Source organism: Rhinopithecus roxellana, chromosome 5 (genome assembly GCF_007565055.1).
Source record: "Rhinopithecus roxellana isolate Shanxi Qingling chromosome 5, ASM756505v1, whole genome shotgun sequence".
NCBI classification, from domain to species: Eukaryota; Metazoa; Chordata; class Mammalia; order Primates; family Cercopithecidae; genus Rhinopithecus; species Rhinopithecus roxellana.
The window spans coordinates 61,716,073-61,738,244 of record NC_044553.1 but is presented as its reverse complement, the minus strand read 5'-3'; the positions used below and the strand labels follow the sequence as shown (position 1 = coordinate 61,738,244).

At 39.5% G+C, this 22,172-nt stretch overlaps 1 long non-coding RNA gene and 4 gene segments (V, D, J or C); 4 read left to right on the top strand and 1 right to left on the bottom strand.

Annotated features, from left to right (window-relative positions):
• LOC104674124 overlaps nt 1-22,172 on the top strand; it is an 840,972-nt gene that overhangs the window by 563,937 nt on the left and 254,863 nt on the right.
• The window catches only part of LOC104656245, a 632,938-nt gene that overhangs the window by 390,651 nt on the left and 220,115 nt on the right, over nt 1-22,172 (top strand).
• The window catches only part of LOC104656285, a 576,427-nt gene that overhangs the window by 355,338 nt on the left and 198,917 nt on the right, over nt 1-22,172 (top strand).
• Nucleotides 3,357-4,365, top strand: LOC104656230. The segment is given in 2 exon segments: nt 3,357-3,611; nt 3,861-4,365. Coding segments are annotated over 2 exon segments (357 nt in total).
• LOC115897527 overlaps nt 11,707-22,172 on the bottom strand; it is a 112,247-nt gene continuing 101,781 nt past the window's right edge. Inside the window, exons 1-3 of one of the 2 annotated variants that reach the window (XR_004057335.1) lie at nt 16,999-17,161; nt 13,564-13,720; nt 11,707-12,862 (exon numbers count right to left, since the gene is read on the bottom strand). This is a non-coding gene — a long non-coding RNA (uncharacterized LOC115897527). Of the gene's footprint in view, nt 12,863-13,563; nt 13,721-16,998; nt 17,162-22,172 lie in introns of those variants that run through there. The other variant, XR_004057334.1, reaches the window with a different exon arrangement.

Here is a 22,172-nt window from a genome sequence, read left to right as displayed (position 1 = left end):
ATCAAATTTTCCACCAGTTTAGAAAGGTCAAACCATGGAGGAGCTTTTAGGAACTGTATTTGTGATCTGGTGGCTTTGGCCTGGATAAGAGCTGAGTGAATTCATGTCATCAAGAACACAGAGGACTCAGAAGGTTCTGAGAACTAGTCTCTACATTTTACAGAAGGAATTCAAAGAATAAATACAATATTTAATTCACCCTTTATTTAATTTACCCTTAATTCATCTTTTTAAGAAAATTTGCTATCAAGAAAGAGGAAAGCTCTTCCTGACCAACTGTCCAGAAAGACAGAACCAGTCTCTGTTCTCCAGAGAGACAGAACCAATAGGATGAATATATAGATATATGAGAGGGGATTTATTAGAAGAATTGGCTCATGCAATTATGGAGGCTGAGAAGTCCCGTGACAAACTGTCTGCAAACTGGAGAACCTGGGATGCTGGCAGTAGTGTGGCTAGTGCAAATCCAAAAGCCTGAGAACCCAGGGGGCCACTGTCATAAGTCCTGGAGTCCATAGGCCACAGATCCCAGAGTTCTTGTGTCTAAGGGCAAGAGAAAAAGAGTGTATCCCAGCTCTAGGGGAGAGAGAGACCAAGTTGCTTTTCCTAGGTTTCTGTTCTACCCAGGGCCCTAGTAGACTGGGTGCCCACACTGAAGACGGATCTTCCCCACATATTCCATTAAGACTCACAAGCTAATGTCCTCTGGAAACACCCTTACAAACACACCCAAAAATAATGCTTTACCAGTTCTCTAGGTATTCCTTAATTCTGTCAAGTTGACACCTAAAATTAACTATCACCCCATCCATGAAGGAAAGATGTTTTATCATCTACTATAATTATCTGAACAGTGTTTCAGATCCATGGTTATAGAATGAAAAAGATCTAGAACAAATCTAATGCCTTTGCTTCTGTTCTTGTTAACTAGAGTTTTGTAGTGCAGGGGAAGATAAGCAGCCTCCTTCAGTGCTAGTACCACCTCCACCTCTCCCTGAACCACAAGACCACCCAGTCGTGGGACTTAGCCATCTACTTCTGTGCTGCAGGGAACCTACATGCCCCTGAAAACACCTAAATGCACCACCCCCTCCACCCTGCATTGGGATCTCCACTCGGGGGTTAGTAAACCATCTTCATCACCTCCTCTGACCAAACAAATATTGTAAATGAATATAACAAATCAGAGAAAATCTTGTTTAAAAGACTTTTAAAACATTTTTTGTTCACTGTATTTTCAGATAAGGAATTCACAGTCATGAGAACCCTGACCATGAGCTGTCTGAGGTGATTAGGACTGGGCACCCTGAGTGTTCTTTCATCAAGATCCACTCATCTAAGAGGGGCTATCTCAATGATTGGAGCAGCTTCTCCCACTTGTGCCATTCATTGCTGATGTGCCTCGGTTTTTGAATCTGTAACAATTCTCCCACGAGAACATGAGAGTAGGTGTGTGATACTCACATATTTTTCTCCTAGTTTTTACTGTTTGTAGTCTAACTAGCTAACTCCAGTAGGGTTAATATCCCAAGGAAGCACAGTAGAATTTCCCAGACTGCCCAGAAGGGGTTCTGCTTCCACAAAAAGGCAGCCTTCTGCCCACCCCACCCATATTTGCCCACTTACAAGTTCTTTTATATACATCGCTTTATTTGGTCTTCAATGTTCAATAACTTGATTAACTGTGGAAGCTGGGAACTGATTGGATGATAAATACAAAATACTAAAGTTCTTATTGCATAGGCCCCAGAGGGTCACAAAAAAAGATAGATCTTGTCTAAAGTGGCAAGATCTATCTATGGCCACACCACCCTGAATGTGCCCAATCTCATCTGAAATGGCAAGATCCATTGCAGCATTGGAATCCCCAATCAGCATTGCAATTGCAGGCCCAGTGAGCCCAGGCAAGAGGCAGAAAACATTCACTCTTGAGACCCTAATTAGTGAACTCATAGCTGCAGCTGGCCTGAGACTGGGAGCGAAGACAGCCCAATCTTCTAGAGTTTCCTATACAGACTAGAGAGTGGTGGCACATGCCTGTAGTCCCAGCTACTTGGAAGGCTGTGGTGGGAGCATCACTTGAGCCCAGGAGGTTGAGGCTGCATAGTTTGTGCCACTGCACTCCAGCCTGGGCAACAGAGTGAGGCCCTGTCTCAAAAGGAAAAACAAAAAGGACCAGAGAGGAGAAGGGGGTAAATTGTAAAGTAATAGCATATTTACCAACTTCCTGTGAATTTGTCCAGAAAATAGTAGGTAGTGCAGAAATTGAACACCAAGCAAACAAGAGAACTAGACCACTACAGAAGAAACTCAAATGCTGTACTTTAAGAAGTCCTCTGGAGTTAAGAACATCTGTGGCAGAATGCCCACTGTTAATACCATTTCCAAGTGGAAATAATAAATGGGAAGGGAGAGTTAAGACCACCACTCCCTATACAGCAAGTCAGCTTTTAATTTAGTCTTTTAGTCTCCTTCTTGTTTTACAGGGGGAGAAGTTTACATAAAACTGAACTATAGAGCAGTCTTATCTAAGATTGGATGACACAAATTCAATAGGGAGAGAGAATTAATGCAAATGAAACTAGTAGTTCTCTGTATTGTGAGTTTTCATTTTTGCTCTGTTGTCTCTTCTACAAAATGAAGACTAATTCCTGACCTTTCCTCCCTCAAAGAAGAATGTGTGCATGCGGAAAAATCAGGTGCCAATGAAAAGCTGTCAGATGTGCAACACAGAATGTTCCCAAATGAATTTTGTGTTAATTGTTCTGAGTCTTCCTTCACAAAGTCATTAACAGAAGCACACAAAAGCCCTTGCCACCAGTATTGTACAACTTCTTGACACAGCCAAAATCAGATATTCTTTTTTTAAAAAAGAAAGTCTTCAGCAAATTACAGTATAATTAGATATCAAAATTCTGGTTTCAATTTTCTCTAGACTATCTGAATGTTATTGTTGTTGTCATTATTTTTCATCATTTCTCAAAGTATTAAAATATCATTTGGTCAAACAATTACATAACCAATACCTGTGTTATCATAACCTAGAGATAATTTTCTGATATTGGCTTCAAGACAGAGGACAGAGAGAAAAAAAGGAAAGAAGGAAGGAAAATAAAGGAAAAAAAGAGGAGTAAGGGGAAGGGAAGGAGAAAGGGTAGACGGGAAGGAAAGAGAGAGAGAGAAAGTGGAAAGACAACAAAAGCTTATAGAGAAAACTGAAGTCACAACATCAGCTTGGCCTGTCTTTTCCCCACCCATCTCATTCTCCTCTCCAAATTATGTCTTTAAAAAACAACTTATCAGCTCCCTTTCCTCATCATTTTTATCCCAAATAAATTACAGTTCCGACAACATCTTTTTTCATTAAACATTATAGTCAAAGTTTTATTTTCTGAAGCAAAAGACAAAAAGTATCGAGGAGCTTTCCCTAAGGCAGACATCATAAACAGCCCACCTGACATCCCATTTCCTATTCTGAAGCAGCTACGGCACCAGTACAGCTGATACTCAAGGTTCAGATCAGAAGAGGAGGCTTCTTACCCGGCAGCAGGGACCTGTGAGCATGGCATGCCCTGGCTTCCTGTGGGCCCTTGTGATCTCCACCTGTCTTGGTAAGGAAGGCACGTGTATTTACCTTAACTAGTATTCAATAGAACAGAGAAGTGGGAAGAAAGATTAATTGTGCAGAAATCTAATCTCCTCATTGGGGCCAGCTATTAGAGGCAAGAAAGTTGATGGATTTTGTCAGAGGTTTGGATCAAGAGGAAGAAAGATGGGTTGCAATGGGAACAGGCTTGTGAATCTGTTTCTCTCTCACATATGATATCCCAGTGAAGTCCTTTCTCTACTCTTTCCCACAGAATTCAGCATGGCTCAAACAGTCACTCAGTCTCAACCAGAGATGTCTGTGCAGGAGGCAGAGACCGTGACCCTGAGCTGCACATATGACACCAGTGACAGTGATTATTATTTATTCTGGTACAAGCAGCCTCCCAGCAGGCAGATGATTCTCATTATTCGCCAAGAAGCTTATAAGCAACAGAATGCAACAGAGAATCGTTTCTCTGTGAACTTCCAGAAAGCAGCCAAATCCTTCAGTCTCAAGATCTCAGACTCACAGCTTGGGGACGCCGCGGGGTATTTCTGTGCTTATAGGAGCACACAGTGAAATAAGCAACAGGGAGAGGCTTACAGAAACCTCAGACCTCAGCATCTGTGCAAAGGTCAGGGGGAAGTGTTCAGGGTTATAGGAACACAAAGAGGAAATCGTTGTCTTCACTAAAGGAAAAAAAAATGTAACTGACTCTAAGAAACACAGAGGGGATGTCTATAAGCTGTAATTTTTGAAATAGTAATAAAATAATGAATCCATACATGCTTTATAGATTTTCAAAGTACCTTCATGTGTTAATTCATTAAACCTGCACAAGCCTGTGTGTTACATAGGTCAGATAAGATACTCTTAAGCATCACTGCTATCCAGAGAATCTTAGAGCTTGACCTAAAGCTCTATTCTTTTAGAATTATGTATTTTTGCTTTATTATTTTAATTACTATCTGTCTGTACATCCCATGATCATATCAAAGTCAATATATCCAAAACTGAATTTCTTACCGTCTCCACAAGCCTTTAGTTTTTCTTCTTTTTTTTCTCCTCAGCCTTGCTCAAGATTCAGGAACACAATAAAAGTTTGCTATTCCTGCATTTCCAGTTTGGGGAATTTCTTCACCCTCGACTTTCCAGCCTGGGCTATCAGACTTTTATGCATACCTTATTACTTTCTTTTTTTTTTTTTTTTTTTTTTTTTGAGACGGAGTCTCGCTCTGTTGCCCGGGCTGGAGTGCAGTGGCCGGATCTCAGCTCACTGCAAGCTCCGCCTCCCAGGTTTACGCCATCCTCCTGCCTCAGCCTCCGGAGTAGCTGGGACTACAGGCGTCCGCCACCTCGCCCGGCTAGTTTTTTTTGTATTTTTTTTTAGTAGAGACGGGGTTTCACCGTGTTAGCCAGGATGGTCTCGATCTCCTGACCTCGTGATCCGCCCGTCTCGGCCTCCCAAAGTGCTGGGATTACAGGCTTGAGCCACCGCGCCCGGCCAACTTTCTAATTATAAAATGGTGCCAAAAAAAAAACACTACATCATGTCAGACTCACTGTTTCCCATCTATCCATCATTCTTTCTGACTTTAACCTGGCTTCATCCTGTATTTCTTAACGTTCTTTAAAGCACCATTTGTCTTGACATAAGAAAGTAAAGAAAGAAAGCAAATAATTGTCAAGTAGGATTCCATGTACTGCTAGTACTCACCAGCAAATGCTAAAAAAAAATTAAAAAAATAAAAATAAAAAAGGAAGTTAACTTCTGGTAATGCTATAATTGCTTCTGGTAAGGCAACCTAGCAGGTGGTGACAATTTAGATAAACCTGGTCTAACAGTGAGGCCAAGCAGCTGCCATGGTCCAAGTCACCACACCTATGTCTTCTGAGACTTGGGAGAATTCTCAGAATTGGGAGATACCTGGACCGTGAGAGGATTCTCCCTTATGCTAAGGGAAAAATTAAAATAAATGAAAAAAATAATGCCAACATTTCTTTTTATGCCCACAATTCCCCCCAATACATCTCCTTCACTATTAAGCCCCTTGTGGAGCATTTTATTCCATCTGCTCACTGTGAATGGTGAGAGGCAGTTTGGAATGACAAATAGCTGAAATAATTAAGTTCAATAAGCAGGCTCCAGAGCTTAGGTTGGGGGTCTGTTTGGAATGAGTGGTGAGAGCGACTGGATGTGGAAGAGGCTAAGGGGAGGCCAAGACCAAACTGCGGAATCATAATTCAGGTTGCTGAGTCATTTCCCAAATACAACAGCTTCTGTAATGCCACACCCTAGCCCAGCTCAGCACCCAGAGTTCTGCTTGTCTGAAAAAGTAGGGTAGGCACCAATCAAAATGAAAACCTTTCTCTCACACATGGAAGACACCTTCAGGCTGTTCAGGTTTTCCCCTCCCTTTTACCCCTGAGGCCCATCAGTCATGCAGACTTAGATTCAGGCTAGTTACCAACTTTCATATCTAAACTCACTTCTTTCCATCCTTGCTTCTAGTGCTTTCATGCAGCTCCTCTCATTTGAATTAATAAATAATCATTCATCTACTCTGTCTACCTTCAATTGTGTCCTCTTTTAATATGGTTTAGCTGTGTCCCCACTCAAATCTCTACTTGAATTGTATCTCCCAGAATTCCCACATGTTGTGGGAGGGAACCAGGGGGAGGTAATTGAAACATGGGGGCTGTTCTTTCCCATGCTATTCTGGTGATAGTGAATTAAGTCTTACAAGATCTGATGGGTTTATCAGGGGTTTCTGCTTTTGCTTCTTCCTCATTTTTCTCTTGCCGCCTCCATGTAAGAAATGCCTTTCACCTCCCACCATGATTCGGAGGCCTCCCCAGCCATGTGTAACTGTAAATCCAATTAAACCTCTTTTTCCTCCCAGTCTTGGGTATGTCTTTATCAGCAGCATGAAAACAGACTAAAATACACCCTTCAAACATTGCTTCACATAGCTGCCCGAGTGAGCATCCTATAATAAAGATCAGATCATGTACACATACCTCTGCCTCAATAAAGCCTCATTTCCCACAGAAAGGCCCTGTGATTATTTAGAATATAGGTCCATCAAAGCAGAGGCCACCACTGTATTTCCCGCACTTACCATGCCTGACAGGGTAAATGGTCAGGGTCATCTACTGATGGATTAATTAGTCTGTCCCCTGCTTAGCAACTTAGCCTCATTTGTTGCCATATTCCCATCCCCCAACACCATACATGCCCAACCTCTCAGCAAATGAAATTGTTTCCTACATCTATGCCTTTGCCAGCATTGTCCCCTCAGCATGGAATGCCCATCCCCAATTAACCACTTGCCTATTATGTGAAAGGTTCGCAAGCCTCCCCTCTTCTCTGAATCCTTGTCCTGACCCTCTTGCACTGGTAGAACTGATCACTTTCTCCTTTATCTCCTAACTGAAACCCTAAGCATATTTCTAATGTGGCAAATCTAACACTTCATGGTGTTTATAGGTGTTTTTCACTGTCTCCTCACTAATATGCAAACTGTTAGTTACCAAGGACACAGTTTTACTCATTTCAATAGCAACTGTGCTTACAACAATCTTTAATTCACAGAAATGATTTTTTAAAGTTTTTTGAATGAAGATAATTAATTGACGGGCATTTTCCTCATTAAACATTATAGAGTAAAAATGGATAAATTTTCTATTTTGCTATCTCCTCCATAGTTGTGTCAACTCAGAATTCTGAGCTAACTCATAGGACTGTATGGCATGTCAAAAATTAATAGTAACAACAGTATCATGATGATAATAAAAATATTAGTAGTAGCTAACAGTTATTGAGTATCTATATGTACCCCATATTCTGAGAGTGCATGACATGCTTTACATCATTTAGTAGTCCCAACAAATCCATGCTGTAGCTACTATTGATATTCCAATTTTATGTGAAGAATTAATATAAGTTCAAAGAGGCCAAAATGCCTAGAATCACACAATGTATGACTCCTTAACCACTGGACTTTTTCTCTTCCCAAAGGGTGGCAAACTGCTATAGCATCTCAGTCTTATTAATGCAACAGACACATAGAACATAAGAAAGAAATTCATGAAGACAGTGCTGTATACCATACATGCACTTGTAGTCCCCACTTTTTCTAGAGTAGTAATTGCAAGATGAGACTTATTTCAATTATCTTTATTAATAGAAGTTAAATGTAAAAATGACACTATTACCATTATTGTTTACATAGGAAATTTGTGCCTTTTTAACATTAGTTTGTAATTATTTGACTTGGGATTACACAATATTTTAAACTTCTTCAGTGCATTTTTCAATAGCGTTTAAGTTTAAAATGCAGTCTTTGGCAGGCGCATTAATAAATATTTCAAGTGTCATTTTGTATAACTCTATGAAGAATACAAGAGTTTAGAAGAAATTTCTAACCTTCCCATGTTATTCCAAATTTCCAAGTTATCATAGGAAAATCCTTCCTTTGTAACTTTTTAAACTTTTTTGTATATAGTTGGGTGTTTCTATGAAAGCTGCTTTTCCATTTTTTTGCTTCAGTGAAAAACTAATATATTGTGAAAATGTTCCCATATAGACAAGCAGTTTTCCTATAGCATGAGTTTTCCATGGCTATATTATATTTTTGATTTTACTCAATAACTTGAGTGTTTTTTTTTTTTTTTTTTTTTTTTTTCAGATGGAGTCTCACTCTGTCACCCAGGCTGGAGTGCAGTGGTGCAATCTTAGCTCACTGCAACCTCTGCCTCCCAGGTTCAGGCAATACTCCTGCCTCAGCCTCCCCAGTAGCAGGGATTACAGGTGTGCACCACCCTGCACAGCTGATTTTTGAATTTTTAGTGGGGGTTTCCTTGTGTTGGCCAGGCTGGTCTCAAACTGCTGACCTCAATTGATCCGCCTACCTCGACCTCCTAAAGTGCTGGGTTTGCAGGCATGAGCCTCTGCGCCCAGCCTAACTTGAGTTATTGATCGAGTAAATCAACAAATACAGTAAGCATGATAAGTACATTGTTTCCAAACTGGAGCTATTATAAGTAAAACTGTAATTTTAAAAAGATACTTGGCCGGGCGCGGTGGCTCAAGCCTGTAATCCCAGCACTTTGGGAGGCCGAGGCGGGCGGATCACAAGGTCAGGAGATCGAGACCATCCTGGCTAACACGGTGAAACCCCATCTCTACTAAAAAGTACAAAGAACTAGCCGGGTGAGGTGGCGGGCGCCTGTAGTCCCAGCTACTCCGGAGGCTGAGGCAGGAGAATGGCGTGAACCCGGGAGGCGGAGCTTGCAGTGAGCTGAGATCCGGCCACTGCACTCCAGCTTGGGCGACAGAGCGAGACTCCGTCTCAAAAAAAAAAAAAAAAAAAAAAAAAAGATACTTGTGCATAGAAGAGTATGCAAGTAAGAGAGAGCCCAGATCAAAGTAACTGAAGCAAAACAAAACAAAACAAAACAAAAATCTGTTGGCTAATAAAACTGAAAAATCTGGGTTAACTACTTTAGGAAGGACTGGACCAAATGCTCAAATCATGTCACCACAGCATGTCTCTATCGTTTAGCTCTTGTTTATATTGGCTTTACTCTGAAGCAAGCTCAGGCCCACGTGATGGCAAAGATGGCCGCCAGGAGCCTCAGACTTGTGTCCTACTGTGTTAGTTTCCTCCTGCTGCTGTAACAAATTACCACAAAAATGGTGGTTTAAACAATATTACTTTATTAGTCTACAGTTTGGGAGTTCATAAGTGTCAGTGCACTAACACAAAGGTGTTGGCAGGGCTATGTTCCTTCTATAGGTTCTAAGGGAGACTGAGTGAAACCCTGAGCTTCCCTGGCTTCTAGAGACTGCTGAATCCCTTGGCTCATGGCCCTCTTCCATCTTCAAAACTAGAAATCACAGCACTGTGACCTCTTCCACCGTTGTCACATCTCCTCTCACCCTCATGGCCCTCCTGAGCCTTGACCCTTGAGATTACATTGAGATCTCCCAGATATTCCAGAATAATCTTCCCATCTCAAGATTCTTGGTGAATCCCATTTTCTGAATCACATTTTCAAGAACATTTGCCACATAAGGTAACATATTCACAGGTTCTGGGAATAGGTTGTGGACATTGCTATAGACCAAATTTTTGCATCCCCTCAAAATTTGTATGTTGAATTCCTAATCCCCAAGGCAATGGTATTAAGAGAAAGGACCTCTGAGAGGTGATTAGGTCATGAGGGTGGAGTTCTCATGAGTGAGATTAGTGCTTTTATAAAAGAGGCCCCAGAGAGCTACCTTGCTCTTTCCACCATGTGAGAGCACAGCAAGAAGGCACCATCTATGAACCAGGAAACGGCCCTCACCAGACACTGAATCTGCTGCTATCTTGATCTCAGATTTCCCAGCCTTAATTGTGAGAAATAAATGTTGGTTGTTAGAACCAACCAGTCTATGGTATTTGGGGTATGACAGCCCCAATGGATGAGACAGACATCTTTGGAGGGCTACTACTCTCTTTACCATACCTACCAAATCAACAACTCCAGCAGAAGAAAGAGGTTTCTTTTGTGATAATTCCAGAAAATGTCATGGGCTGACTTTGCTTAGACTGATTTCTTCAGATTTAGGAAACAGGCAGAGGTGGTTCCTCAAGGCAAAGCCAAGATGCTACTAGAAGAGGAATGAATAATGGATACATAAAAATAACAGATGACCCCAATGCTATTAATTTCTTTCAAACTCCTTTTTGCCATCAGAAAGCAGTAATAAACTCACATATCAATTCCAATAAAATAATTTTTTAAATCGCCCAAACTTACATTTCAACATAGCAAGCAAAAAGCAATGAATAAAATTGCTTCACTAAGATATGGAAGCTCTGTTGACCAGAAATTCAGCACAGATAGTTATTCAAGATAATTTCAATGTGTTCAGCGGATAAAGGGACAAATAAGAACTCTTTAATGGCAACTTTAGCTGAGGGATGTGTTAAATTGTATATTTGGTAGATTGAAACTAAAGAATAAAAGAAGAGACAGCTTGATATAACTCTCTATGCCAAACCCAATGTTATACTCTAAATCTAAAACTCCAGAAAAATTTGAAAGCAACAAATATGAAGTCAGGAAAATCATTCTAAATTACCAACTATTTAGGTATAATCTTGAGCATTTCAGCTGTAGGTGAAAGTGTTATTTAATCAGCTCACATAGATTCTCACATGCTATGAATAATAGTTCATTTGGATATCTCTTAAAAACAAGGAGGGATAAAGACAGGAAGGAAGAAAGCTGGCAGGCAGTAAGAGCCAAAGTAAAGATATTATTTTGATTAAAATATACTCATTGTTGAGGTATCCGCAAATATTTGAGAACATATTGAAGAAGTAAGACAGGTCAGAAAATATAAGTATATGATCAGCACTTAGTGAAAACAGTTGAAGAGAAAAAAAGAGCAAACGAAAAATTGCTTAAAGCAACACAGATATTCAAAGATAAAGAATTAAAGCCGAAATAAATGTGACAGAAATGGAATGGACGGAAAATGAAGATAAATGTTTAAAAAGTTATGAAACATTGGCAAAAATAGCTGAAGAATGCGGAATAAAATGTCCCAGAAAACATTTATCAAAGGGTTATATTTTATTAGCATTCAGTAGTCACAAGGCAAGAAATATTATGATAGCTATAAATAAATACATGAGAATGTTTAAGGTTTTATGATGATCGTGGCTTTACTGTTCAATATATATTAAATAAACCACAAGTTATCTATAATACAGTTCTGAATAAAATTTAGGAAAAGTAGAGTCAAGTGCTTCAATATAGAAAAATACAGAAATAATTAATCATAATGCAGACAAAATGACACCCAGTTGTAGACAGCACTACAAGCATTGAAATATTCAGAATATTATTTGATTAAAAAAATAAACTTACGTAAAGATACCCTAAGCAATGCCAACACACACACACACACATACACATGACACACACACTATATATAGGAAGGAAGAAAGTTTCTTTATTGCGGACATAGTTTACACATTACCTCATGTTTCTATGAGATGCTATAAGAAAAATTCTCTTAAGATTTACTACATGGATAATATATAGTGTCTGTGTGTATGTATAGCAAACTCTAATATATATATATGGATATCTTACAGTCTTATAGACTATGAGAGTGAGAGTAAGAGAGAGAGAGAGTACTGTATACCTTATTTCCTCTCAAAAAGGCCATATTATGGCAACTTCCTGACTCCCCATTGCCTACTATCCAATTTGATCTAGCCTTAGATTTCCCAGGAGGTTCTCTTCCAGAAAAATGCCTGTAGCTATAAAGTAATCTTCATCTTGGCTGTTACAAATTTCAATGCAGGATTCCTATTGAGCCAATACCTTACCATTTTCTTTCCTTCGTGGAACTGTGCTTTGTCATGATGCAATAAGTTTTCTATTAAGTATATCATAAGCAACAGTCCTACAGAATTCATCATTGGGCATACTATAGCTTCTTTACTGGGGACACAGTTTACATATTACCTCATGTTTCTATGAGACGCTATAAGAAAAATTTCTCTTAAGATTTACTACATGGATAATTTGTACCTATACTTTTAGTTTGTTTTTATCATATGGATGAGGTAATTATCAAAGGACTGATTGTTTTCTTTCTTTACACTGACTGCGAATAAGTTCAGAGCCAATACTAGCTTAACTCCAACTATAGAGGCTGATTTCATATATTTTGATTCCAAATCTAATTCAAGGTTTATGTTCCTGCCCTTATTTTTTTCTTGATTTTCATATTTCTTTGCTGTTGTTTTAGTAGATTTTTCTGTGCCTTATACTTTTTTTCAAAGATAATTAAAGCAGTTTGTGAATTCAGCGGGGTAGATAAATGAATGAGGCAGACAGAAAGGAAATTTACATGGTGGGGTAACAAACTTACATAATATGTAGATGCATATAAAAAGACACACGAAGAAAACAATTTCTCTAATATATCTAATCCTCCTTATGAACGATCCCATCCACCAAATAGTCAAGAAACGTAAATTTTATAAATTGCAATTAATAATGTCTCATTTTATTCAGGTTTAAAGAGTTCCTTTCACTTTAAATATTCAGTCCATTTAAGTTCAATTCCGTGTTAGGGCTGATGTAAAGTCTCTCTTAGATGACTCGGTCTCTTTAGGTGATATGTTTGGAATTCCACCACCTTACCCTTTTCTTTCCATGATGAAATTTAGGTGATAAGGGGAGACAGTAGAGTGTCACCTGAGGCAAAAAAAAAAAAAAAAAGGCTTAAATCCACGCATTGCCTTCTGGATCTTTCGGTCTGAGCAGCTGAGCAGTCAATCTACTCTGTTCCCCGTGTAGGTACCTATTTATGTATGGACTGTCCCACCCGGACTTTTGGGATTATGTGTTGACACCACTGCTGAAGCCAATTGTTTCAGCTGCTTGACTCCATCTCAAAGACCCTCATCATGGGCACTTCTTTGTCCTTAGCCCAGGACTTTGCCAGGTCACTAGCCCTCTCAACTCTCTGCATCTACTTCCCGGACCCCTGGGGACTTTTGGATTCCCTGCACCTGTAAACAGACCATGGGGATTCTAGAAAGTAGCCTCTGACTCACGTAGCCAACGCTTGATTTTTCTCCAGGGCCATCTTCCCACACCATAAGTGAGACTTCCCCCAGTACTTATCTAAACACTTCTAGCCTTTCCTAACCCAATCAGTGTCTGCCTTTAGCAGACCAGGGAAAGACCAGAGTCCTGACACCTAAGTTCCTTGTTCTGCCTCCATTTTTCTTTATCCTCTAGGACCCAAAACACTGACCTCCCTCTCTGTCCTGCACTTTCCTGTCAAACTTGTGTAAAACTCTGTGATCAAGTCCAGCTGACCTTACATATAATATGGTAAAGAATACAATAAATAATTAAGAAAAAAGTGTTACACCTGAAAAAAACCTTACTTTTAAGCCAGTTCTCTTGTTAAGTAATCAAAAATCCAAATTTAGATGTCAGAGCTGAATATTAATTCTTTCTATTTCCATTCCTTTCAGAATAATCTAATCTCTCCCCACTCAAGACAGACAGATTCCTCAGAAGAATATAGATAAGGTTATGTATCTGAAAATGTAAAGGAGAAAAGAATATTAATACATTTCAAAAATATAATCTCAATTACAAGTAGAGGGAGCAAATATTTTATATCTCCAAGAGCACACATGGGAAAATCACCATAGATACTTTCAAAGAAAGTAAAAGACTGCCAAAATCATAAGAAATTAAGAAAATGAAGAAAAGACAAGCCACAGACTGGGAGAAAATATTTGCAAAACACATATGTATTTTTTTAAGTGATATCCAAAATGTACAAAGTACTCTTAAAACTCAACAATAAGCTGGGCATGGTGGCTCACGCCTGTAATCCCAGCACTTTGGTAGGCCAAGGTAGGCAAATCACCTGAGGTCAGGAGTTTGAGACCAGTCTGGCCAACATGGCAAAACGCTGTCTCTACTAAAAATAGAAAAATTAGCCAGGCATGGTGGTGGCAGCCTGTAATCTCAGCTACTTGGGAGGCTGAGGCAGGAGAATCACTTGAAACTGGGAGGTGGAGTTTGCAGTGAGCTGAGATTGGGCCATTGCACTCCAGCCTGGGCAACACAGCAAGACTCCATCTCAAAAAATAAATAAATAAAATAAAATAAAACCCAACAATAAGAACACTTAAAACCCAATGAAAAAAATGGGCAAAGATCTGAACAGACACTTCACCAAACAAATTATATAGATGGTAAAAAAGCACATGAAAAGATGCTTAACATCAAATATTATTAGGGAATTGCACATTAAAACAGTGACGTATCACTACATGCCTATCAGAATGGCTAAAATCCAAAACACTGAAACCATCAAATTTTGGTGAGGATATGGAGCAACAGGGACCCTTATTCACTGCTGGTAGGAATGCCACTTTGGAAGATAGTTTGGCAGTTACTCATAAAACTAAACGTTCTCTTAAGATATGACCCAGCAATCATGCTCCTTAGTTTTAACTCAAGTGAGTTGAAAACTTTTGTCCCCATAAAAATCTGCATGAAAATGTTTGAAGTAGCTTTATTTATAATTGCTAAATCTTTAAATCAACCAAGATGTCCTTCAATAGGTGAATGTATCAACAAACTATGGTACATCCATACAATGAAATATTATTCAGTGATAAAAAGACATGACCAGGCCAGGTGCAGTGGCTCACGCCTGTAATCCCAGCACTTTGGGAGGACGAGGCAGGCCGATCACCTGCGGTCAGGAGTTCGAGATCAGCCTGGGCAACATAGTGAAACCCCATCTCTACTAAAAATACAAAATCAGTCGGGTGTGGTGGCACATGCCTGTAATCCCAGCTACTCGGGGAGGCTAAGGCAGGAGAATCACTTGAACCTTGGAGGCAGTGGATGAGGTGAGCCAAGATCATGCCACTGCACTCCAGCCTGGGCAACAAGAGTAAATCTCCATCTCACTAAAAAAAAAAAAAAAAAAAAAAGACATGACCACAAAAGACGTGGAGGAACCTTAACTGTATATTGCTAAGTGAAAGAAACCAATCTGAAAAGACTGTATACTATATCATTCCAACTATAAAACATTCTGGACAAAAGCAAAACTATGGGGAGAGTACACTGATCAGTGGTTGCCAAAGGTTTTGCAGGGAAGAAGGAAAGATGATAAATAGAACACAGGGAATTTTTAGACCAATGAAGCCATTCTGTACAATACTATAAGAGTTATAAGAGTGGATTATGTCATTATATACTTGTCAAAACTCATCTAATGAATAACATAAAGAGCAAAGTCTAATGTAAATTATGGGCTTTAGTTAATAATATATTAATATTGGCTTATCAATTGTAACACAAGTATGACATTAATGTAAGATATCGATAATAAGGGAAATGGGGAGGATGAGGGTTGAGGGGGTGTATAAGAGCTCTATATTTCCACTCAGTACTAATACATCACGTGCTAGTCTTTTTTTGAGGTGGAGTCTCGCTCTGTTGCCCAGACGGGAGTACAGTGGTGTGATCTCGGCTCACTGCAAGCTCCGCCACCTCCCGGGTTCACGCCATTCTCCTGCCTCAGCCTCCCGAGTAGCTGGGACTACAGGTGCCTGCTATTATGCCCAGCTAATTTTTTGTATTTTTAGTAGAGATGGGGTTTCACCGTGTTAGTCAGGATGGTCTTGATCTCCTGACCTCATGATCCACCCACCTCGGCCTCCCGAAGTGCTGGGATTACAAGCGTGAGTCACCGCTCCCGGCCAGCTATTCTTAATCTTAAAAAAGGAAATATATTCTAGCTACTGTATTTCACAATGCTATGACATTCCTTGTCTTCCTTAGTGCATTAAGGCTGCCATAACAATCATAGACTAGGTAGCTTATGAATTACAGAAATTTATTCTCAGTGTGGAGGCTGGGAAGCCCCAGGTCAAGACACAAATGGATTTGGTATCTGGTAAAGGCCCATTTCCTGGCTCATAGGTGACATTTTCTCAAGGCACCAATCTTATTCATGAGGGCTTTGCCGTCATGACATAGTCACTGCCCAGTGGCACTACCTCCTAATATCATCACTTTGGCAATTAGGTTTCAACATTGAATTCCAAGGGGGAAGACAAACATTATGATTGCAACAGTCCTTTCCTCTCTATCAAATCCCTGCTTATCCATCTAGATCCTTAGCAAATACAACTTAGACTATATAGCCCGTAATGATCTACTTTGCTAATCAACTCACATATGACTTCTTGACTCTGCCATATGGGCGACTTTTTAAAATATTGACTTATATTTCTATTTAATCATGTACAGGTTTATATGCGTCAATATTCAGAACCATGATTTACACACATAGAAACATATAAATTAAGCCATCATCATCACTCCCAATCACACACACACATGTTCATATACAGCATCCAATAAAGCATCCTATTTAAATTTGGTAATAAATAAATATTTACTACTTGAAAGATCAACTGACTAAAGAAAATAATGTATTCCAATTCATCCACTTTCCCAAAGGAGGGTTCTACACAACAATCACTAGTGTGTGCCTTTGGTCACATTTTTAAGTAACAGCAAACAGTGAAAAACAAACAGAAAATGTCAGGCTGCTCTCATTTGCACTCCTGCTTCAGATATAAATGCTTTCAATTACTCTTCTAGCAAACCACATTGCAAATACCTAAAATTTCCTTTTGCCAGTTAGAGATAAACTCAGTCCCCAATTTCTATCCATAGAAGAATTAAAGCAATTCTATTTGCATCCAGTGTGACCGAAGGCTGCCTTTCTCAAAATATACCTATGTGGCCTCAGTAATCCAGATAAAAGGCTCACTCACTCAGCGTGGCTGCTGTACTTCTTGCCTCTTGTCTGTATAATCTACTGAAATTAGGTACCACAGCACTTTCTCTCCAACAAATCCATGGAAAGTAAGAAAAGATGTTGAACTCCTCCAGGACTCCCAAATTCAGGTTGAAATTTTCTTTCATCATAGAAGTAGAAACTTCTGGTGAAACATGGTAATAGCTCAGCAGGAAGTCAGCACAAACCTCTAAAGGCAAAGCAGGAGGCCTGAGCCCTCCCCTGTCTCCCTCCATCATAAGGAGTCCTGCTGTGGAGACTTCCATGGGGACAAGAGAGGAGACATCGTTTCGCTGCTCAGATCCCAGGACTGAGTGACATAGGAATGGAGGACCCAAAAATTTGAGTAAAATTCCTAGACCTTGGTTTCTGAAACTATCCTGACTCTAAGATTAAGCAACTTCTCTTCTTCCATTTCTTCTTATAAATCTCTCCTTGGGGAATTTTCCTGGGTGGATAAAACCTATCGAAGAGGGGAAACAGTTGTGGAGATTAAAGTTGGAAGAAAAAAAAATGTCTTTTTTTTCGTTTAATCCTATTTTCTCGTTATTTATCTGAGGTAATCAAGATCCAGAGAAGTCCCTCCCTTGCCCTACATGAAATAGCAGGGGATTCCACAAGGATTCTGTTCTTGCACTGACTCCCACCCCTAGTCTGTGTCTGCACTTCATACCAATCACTAAATATGTTATTAAATAGGAGGGTAAAAGTTGTGAATATTACCCTGGCCTAGATGGAAACACACAATATACACAATACCATACTGTAACAGATATTCTACTAGATATGAGAGAGTCGATACAGGCTAATGAAGAAACGAGAGGAAAAGATGAAAAAATTGACATCTAGAAGTATTCATGGCCGGGCGCAGTGGCTCATGCCTGTAATCCCAACACTTTGGGAGGCCGAGGCAGGCGGATCACGAGGTCAAGAGATCGAGACCATCCTGGCTAACACGGTGAAACTCCGTCTCTATTAAAAATATAAAAAAATTAGCCGGGCGTGGTGGCGGGCGCCTGTAGTCCCAGCTTCTGGGGAGGCTGAGGCAGGAGAATGGCGTGAACCCGGGAGGCAGCGGAGCTTGCAGTGAGCGAGATCGGGCCACTGCACTCCAGCCTGAGCGACAGAGCAAGACTCCGTCTCAAAAAAAAAAGAGGTATTCATAAAATAAAAATCTAATAGGTAAGTAGGCATGAGTTAATCTGATCTTTCCTGTACCCCAAATTATTTTTCTGCCCCGGTGTCTAGGCTAGAATGTCTACTTCCTGCTCCTGCGCCTATAGTAATCTTAGTCTTTGTCCGAGAACTTGGTCAAACCAGGACCTTTAGGTACTGTGACTCTATCGGTTAATCCCTATGGGTATTTTGCCCTAGTAATATTCTGGGCTAACATTTGTAGACTGCTTTGATTATTAACAAAACCAACAACATGGAGCTTTAATGCACTCTCTAACTTGAATTCTTTGTCTTGTCTCTTTTACAGCTGCATTCTCTCTGTGACACCAGGAATCAGCATTTTCCATCAAATACAGCAAACTTTAAACTCCTTTTTGACAGGAGGAAACACTTTCTGCTTAATGAAGGGGATGAAGCAGGTAACCCAGGGAGTATCTGCCACACCGGCCTCCTCTACAGTAGCTCAGAATTGCACTGTTTGATTATTTCTTGCCCATGTCCCTTGTTCCATCTTGGTTCATACAAATTCAGGTCTAGGAGGAAACATTGAAGAAGCTATGTGAATTTCAACAGGACTGATACTTTCCACCAAAGGCTATAGGAGACACAGATTTAAAGAGTGACTAGGGGATTAAACATAAGCATATATTGACAGTAATTCCTGCGTTGTCATCAAAGTGTGCTCATGTTTGTAGGCCAACTCTTAATGGTATTCAGACATTGGAAAACGTAAAACCTTCATGAATTTTTAAGATAACTTCTAAAATATGTTAGTATTAGTTTAAATGTTTAAATAGCTACGAAGGTTGTAAATTCCACTGTAATATAAACATTGACATTTTCAAATAAAATTCATAGAATAGCTTTTAAACATATCCAGTGAAACCTTAATACCAAAGTGACTTGATATCCATCAACACCCAGTTAAAATTCACAACAAGCTCCTCATTGACAATTGAAGACCTTATATTGCTCTTTTCTTTCCTTGGGATCATATTTCCATTCAACTTCTCCTGCAGAACTTAATTTTAGTATATTTTTGTTTAAAGGCTTTTGTTGATCACCCAAAATGTCTGCAACAAAATCATGTATAAAATTGAAATTGCTTTTAAATTTTCTCTGACCATACTGCTCTAATTGCTAAAAATTACCTTTCTAGATTGAGTTATAAATATAATTATTGTTGATGTACCCTTGATTAAAACAACAAAAATATATTTCAATTTTAGTACATTTTAAACTTAAAGGTGAAAATTGTTTGGAAATGCATTTATTAAGAAAATGCCTGGCCGGGCGCGGTGGCTCACGCCTGCAATCCCAGCACTTTGGGAGGCCGAGGCGGGCAGATCACGAGGTCAGGAGATGGAGACCAGGGTGAAACCCCGTCTCTACTAAAAATACAAAAAATTAGCCGGGCGTGGTGGCGGGCACCTGTAGTCCCAGCTACTCAGGAGGCCGAGGCAGGAGGATGGCGGGAACCCGGGAAGCGGAGCTTTCAGTGAGCCGAGATTGCGTCACTGCCCTCCAGCCTGGGCGACAGAGCGAGACTCCGCCTCAAAACAAAAACAAAAAAAAAAAAAGAAAAGAAAAGAAAAGAAAATGCCTAGGGTCATATTTATGGTTAATTAAAGGAGGCTTCCTTGACACCAATAAATTGTCCCTTTGTTTAATATTCCAGAAGTGTTTAAACTGCAGGACATTGCTGCAAAAGGAGATTCCTTCTTGAATAAGGTTAGGAAAGAGCAATTGTGAAATTTGAGATAGGAAATGAGAACCACAGTCAAGTTCTTGAACAGATCACTTTTAGGAAAGGTTACATACAGAAGTTGAAGATCCGGAAATTGATTCCCATAAAATACATAATAAAAATTCCCTAGTTTGAAAATCACTGCGTTAGATTGCTCTCCACATTACTGATTCATTCTCAGCCAGACTTCATGAAGTGGTGAGGTTTGAGGAAAATCAGCAAGAGATTTTAATGACAGAGCCTTGAGTTTCAATAAACCTGATAAATTTCCTAAAATCTATTTGACATTTCTGGCTTGAAAGAATAGCTCCTGATGAATTAGAAAATTATGGGATATTGAGTTCTTGCATGACACAAAGTCATTTAAACATATATCTTTATCTTGGGAAAGACAGTTTAAATGTCATGGCCATTTATTAATAATACTGTGAAAAAAAGTTATCCCAATCCTGGAAAAAAGAAAAATGATGATTGCTAGGCTTTTTTTTCTCTATCTGCAAGAGCATTTTCAAGTAAGCACTTATCTGGCATTCTTGGGGATTGTAACTTTCTTGTCAGAGCATATTTACCTAGCAATCCATAACTGAGAAAAGGCTCACATAGTTTACATTCCTGTGGGTTGGAGGTTAACCTACAGAAATGGAAGAGTTTTGAGTTCATAGCCTGGAAAAAAAATTAACCCCAGATTATAGTGTCAACCCTAATAGCATTTTATTTTGCTATCTATATAGTTATGTCTTTTTCCTGTAAACATTTGTGGAATTAGCTTTTTTAAGTTAATGATTAAGAATAGTAATAAAATGTGAACACAGGCGCCCTCCCTATTTGTATTATTATTTTGTTTTTTAGCACATTTAAGGCTATCCTGGCACTAAATCAGAAAACTACTTCCTGATACCTAAACTATAAAATCCTTGTTTCATATACATCTGAATTAGGCAAAAACGTAGCTGGCTATTATTTATTTAATTTGATGTCTTAACATGTAAAGATTTTCTTTTCAGAAGACATCTAATGGACCAGATGTCTTGAAACACTACTAATTATTTTTCAGTAGTATGAATATAGCCATGAAGGCAAAGGAAGGTAGATGATCAATTCATGTTAAGAGTTTCAAATTCCATGGACTAATTTATATCTTTCTCCACAGCCACCTGGCACATTCTGGTTTGAACAGATGTTTTACAAAAACATAATCTGTGGACATGGAGATCTTGCATAAAGCAAATTATCTCTAATCCACAGCTTCACTGAGGGGTTTCGGTTTTCTAGGACAGAGTGACTGCTGGAGATGAAGAGATTCTATCAAATGTCAGTATAAAATTGTCTCTTACTTAAAATGCCCTCATTGATGTTATCCTGATACCCTTACTACAGAAATTTATCATGATTCATCTAGGAGATACCAGAGAGTTCCCTAGCCAGTTCAAGAGCATGACTTCTCAAAATTCTCCATGTTTTCCTCCTTCCCTCCTAGCTACTACCACCTTCTCCTGCCTTTGAAGGCTACAGCCTCTCTGCCAATTTCTTGAATTCTGGGGTTCCTAAGCCCTCTTCTACACTATCCACAGATTCTAGACAATCTCACTGGCTCCTGAACATCAAATACCATTTAACTGCTCTACACTGACAAACCTGTATCTCTAGCCAAGATTCTCCTTGGCACAGACACACTATTGAGCTCCCTATCTCATCACCCCATAGGTCCACCTTCTCTGTGTTCCCATCCTAGTAAACGAAGCCATCAGTGCCTCCAACTCAGTCTAGCCAGAGTTATTATTTAAAAATACAAGTGCAATCAGTTTGCTCTCTTGCTTAAAACTAATCAGTGATTTCTCCAGTTTCCCAAAGGATGGAATCCCAAATCATTACTAAGGCTCACAAAGCCTTTCTTTCTCTAGCTTATTGCTCTGGTATCATCTTTCATCTTTATTCCTCACCCATCTTGGACTGTATGCTTAATATCTCCTGTTTGCTTCCAGGTCCTCTCTCCATCCTTCTGCACCCTGCTCTGTGCCCCAGGTGACTGACCTGTAGGGATTATATCAATAAGCTATATTGTCTCTTGGTTTCCAATAGGTTTTGGCCCAAGGGGAGCACACACAGAGAACACAGAAAATAAGGAAATTAAGGTCAGGCTATATATTCCTCCAGCTTCCTCCCTCTGGGGCTGACACAGACTGACATTAACTCACAATCAGCTCCTTATGGTGGGCTCTCCAAACAGC